Here is a 2,363-nt window from a genome sequence, read left to right as displayed (position 1 = left end):
AAAAAAAAAAAAAAAAAGAAAGGAAAGAGGTTTACGCGGACTCCAGCGCAAGCCTAGTCCACTTCCTCGATGGTGGGTCCTCCAGAGGAGCCGCCGCCGCCGCCTGGACCGCCTTGATAAAGTTTGCTGATGATAGGGTTGCACACTCTCTCAAGCTCTTTCTGCTTGTGTTCGTACTCATCTTTCTCTGCCATCTGGTTTCGGTCAAGCCAGTTGATCACTTCCTGACACTTGTCGAGGATCTTGTTTTTGTCCTGCTCGCTAATCTTGCCCCTCAGTTTCTCGTCTTCCACGGTCTGCTTGATGTTGTAGGTATAGGACTCAACCGCGTTTTTGGCTGCCACGCGATCGCGATTAGCTTCATCTTCTGATTTGTACCGCTCTGCCTCCTGCACCATCCGGTCAATGTCGTCTTTGCTCAGACGACCCTTGTCGTTGGTGATGGTGATTTTATTTTCTTTACCGGTGCTCTTGTCCGCAGCAGTGACGTTCAGGATGCCGTTGGCATCGATGTCAAAGGTGACCTCGATCTGGGGAACCCCACGGGGTGCTGGGGGGATCCCAGTCAGGTCGAACTTGCCCAAGAGGTTATTGTCCTTGGTCATGGCCCGTTCGCCCTCGTACACTTGCACCAGCACGCTGCTCTGGTTGTCTGAGTAGGTAGTGAAGGTCTGCGTCTGCTTGGTGGGGATCGTGGTGTTTCTCTTGATGAGTGGGGTCATGACACCTCCAGCTGTTTCGATGCCAAGCGACAATGGAGTCACGTCGAGTAACAGCAGATCCTGCACATTCTCTGACTTGTCGCCAATGAGGATAGCCGCCTGCACGGCGGCGCCGTAGGCCACCGCCTCGTCGGGATTGATGCTCTTGTTCAGCTCCTTGCCGTTGAAGAAATCCTGCAGGAGCTTCTGGATCTTAGGGATGCGGGTTGAGCCGCCCACCAGCACTATCTCCTGGATCTGGCCCTTGTCTAGCTTGGCATCGCGCAGCGCCTTTTCCACCGGCTCCAGGGTCCCTCGGAAGAGATCGGCGTTGAGCTCCTCGAAGCGGGCGCGGGTGATGGACGTGTAGAAATCCACGCCCTCGTAGAGCGAGTCGATCTCGATGCTGGCCTGCGTGGACGAGCTCAGGGTGCGCTTAGCGCGCTCGCAGGCGGTGCGCAGCCGGCGCACTGCGCGCTTGTTGGGCCCAATGTCCTTCTTGTGTTTGCGCTTGAACTCCTCCGCCAGGTGGCTGACCATACGGTTGTCGAAGTCTTCGCCACCCAGGTGAGTGTCGCCGGCTGTGGACTTCACCTCAAAGATGCCATCCTCGATGGTCAGGATGGACACATCGAAGGTGCCCCCGCCCAGGTCAAAGATGAGCACGTTCTTTTCGCCGCCCGCACAGCCCTTCTTATCCAGGCCGTAGGCGATGGCCGCTGCTGTGGGCTCGTTGATGATGCGCAACACGTTGAGGCCGGTGATGGTGCCCGCATCCTTGGTGGCCTGGCGCTGCGAGTCGTTGAAATAGGCAGGCACAGTGATGACGGCGCTCTGCACCTTGCCCCCCAGGTAGGCTTCGGCGATCTCCTTCATCTTAGTGAGGACCATGGAAGAAATCTCCTCAGGGAAGAAGGTCTTCATCTCCCCTTTATATTCCACCTGCACTTTGGGCTTCCCACCTTCGCTCACCACTCGGAACGGCCAGTGCTTCATATCGGACTGCACGGTGGCGTCCTCGAACTTCCGTCCGATCAGCCGCTTGGCGTCGAAGATGGTGTTGGTGGGGTTCATGGCCACTTGGTTCTTGGCGGCGTCGCCGATGAGACGCTCCGTGTCGGTGAAGGCCACGTAGCTGGGGGTGGTGCGGTTACCCTGGTCGTTGGCGATGATCTCCACCTTGCCATGTTGGAAGACCCCCACGCACGAGTAGGTGGTGCCCAGGTCGATGCCGATAGCCGGGCCGCGGGCGGACATCCTGACTGAAAAACAGGCAAAGCGACGTTAGGACGAAAGAGTCAGGAAAGGCAAGCCGGGACCCGAGCCAACGGTCGCTTCACCCAACTCCCCACGAGCGCGTCTCCCGGAGACCTCGGCTGGGCTTCTCCTTCTTATAGTCGTCCCCGCCCCAGCCTTCTGGAAACTCCCCAGAGCCAATCGGTCTCTGGGCCCGCCCGCTCCAACTCGTCCAGCGCTCCCACAGGCTTGCCTGGTCGGAGTGACCAGCCGCTGGCCCAACAGATATCAAGTTGGGAGAGGAGCGGGACTCCAGCCCCGGGCAGGGAGACCGAGGGGCGGCCGTTATGCAAATGAAGCCCCTCCCAGCGCCTTCAGCCGCTTGGGGGCGTTAAGCTCGCGCCAGGGGAGCCAGAGTGAGAGCCC

At 59.0% G+C, this 2,363-nt stretch overlaps 1 protein-coding gene across 2 annotated transcripts; it reads right to left on the bottom strand.

Annotated features, from left to right (window-relative positions):
* Positions 1-6: 6 nt before the first annotated feature.
* Hspa2 (heat shock protein family A (Hsp70) member 2) lies at positions 7-2,340 on the bottom strand. 2 transcript variants are annotated; one of them, XM_031356796.1, is made up of 2 exons: positions 2,191-2,340; positions 7-1,963 (listed from the first exon to the last, which is right to left on the bottom strand). In XM_031356796.1, the coding sequence occupies exon 2, from the start codon at positions 1,956-1,958 to the stop codon at positions 54-56; it is 1,905 nt and encodes a 634-aa protein (XP_031212656.1). In that variant the 5' UTR covers positions 1,959-1,963; positions 2,191-2,340; the 3' UTR covers positions 7-53. The 2 variants fall into 2 exon arrangements, with proteins under 2 accessions (XP_031212656.1, XP_031212657.1); XM_031356797.1 differs by lacking the exon at positions 2,191-2,340 and adding an exon at positions 2,073-2,184.
* Between the last annotated feature and the right edge of the window lie 23 nt (positions 2,341-2,363).

The sequence above is a fragment of the Mastomys coucha genome, unplaced genomic scaffold (genome assembly GCF_008632895.1).
Source record: "Mastomys coucha isolate ucsf_1 unplaced genomic scaffold, UCSF_Mcou_1 pScaffold6, whole genome shotgun sequence".
NCBI classification, from domain to species: Eukaryota; Metazoa; Chordata; class Mammalia; order Rodentia; family Muridae; genus Mastomys; species Mastomys coucha.
Note: the sequence above shows the minus strand (reverse complement) of the source record. Positions and strands in the feature narration are given on the sequence as shown.

What these genes read in the sequence shown, in the direction of transcription:
- Hspa2 (XM_031356796.1), bottom strand. Translation starts at nt 1,958, where the DNA reads ATGTCCGCCCGCGGCCCGGCTATCGGCATCGACCTGGGCACCACCTAC.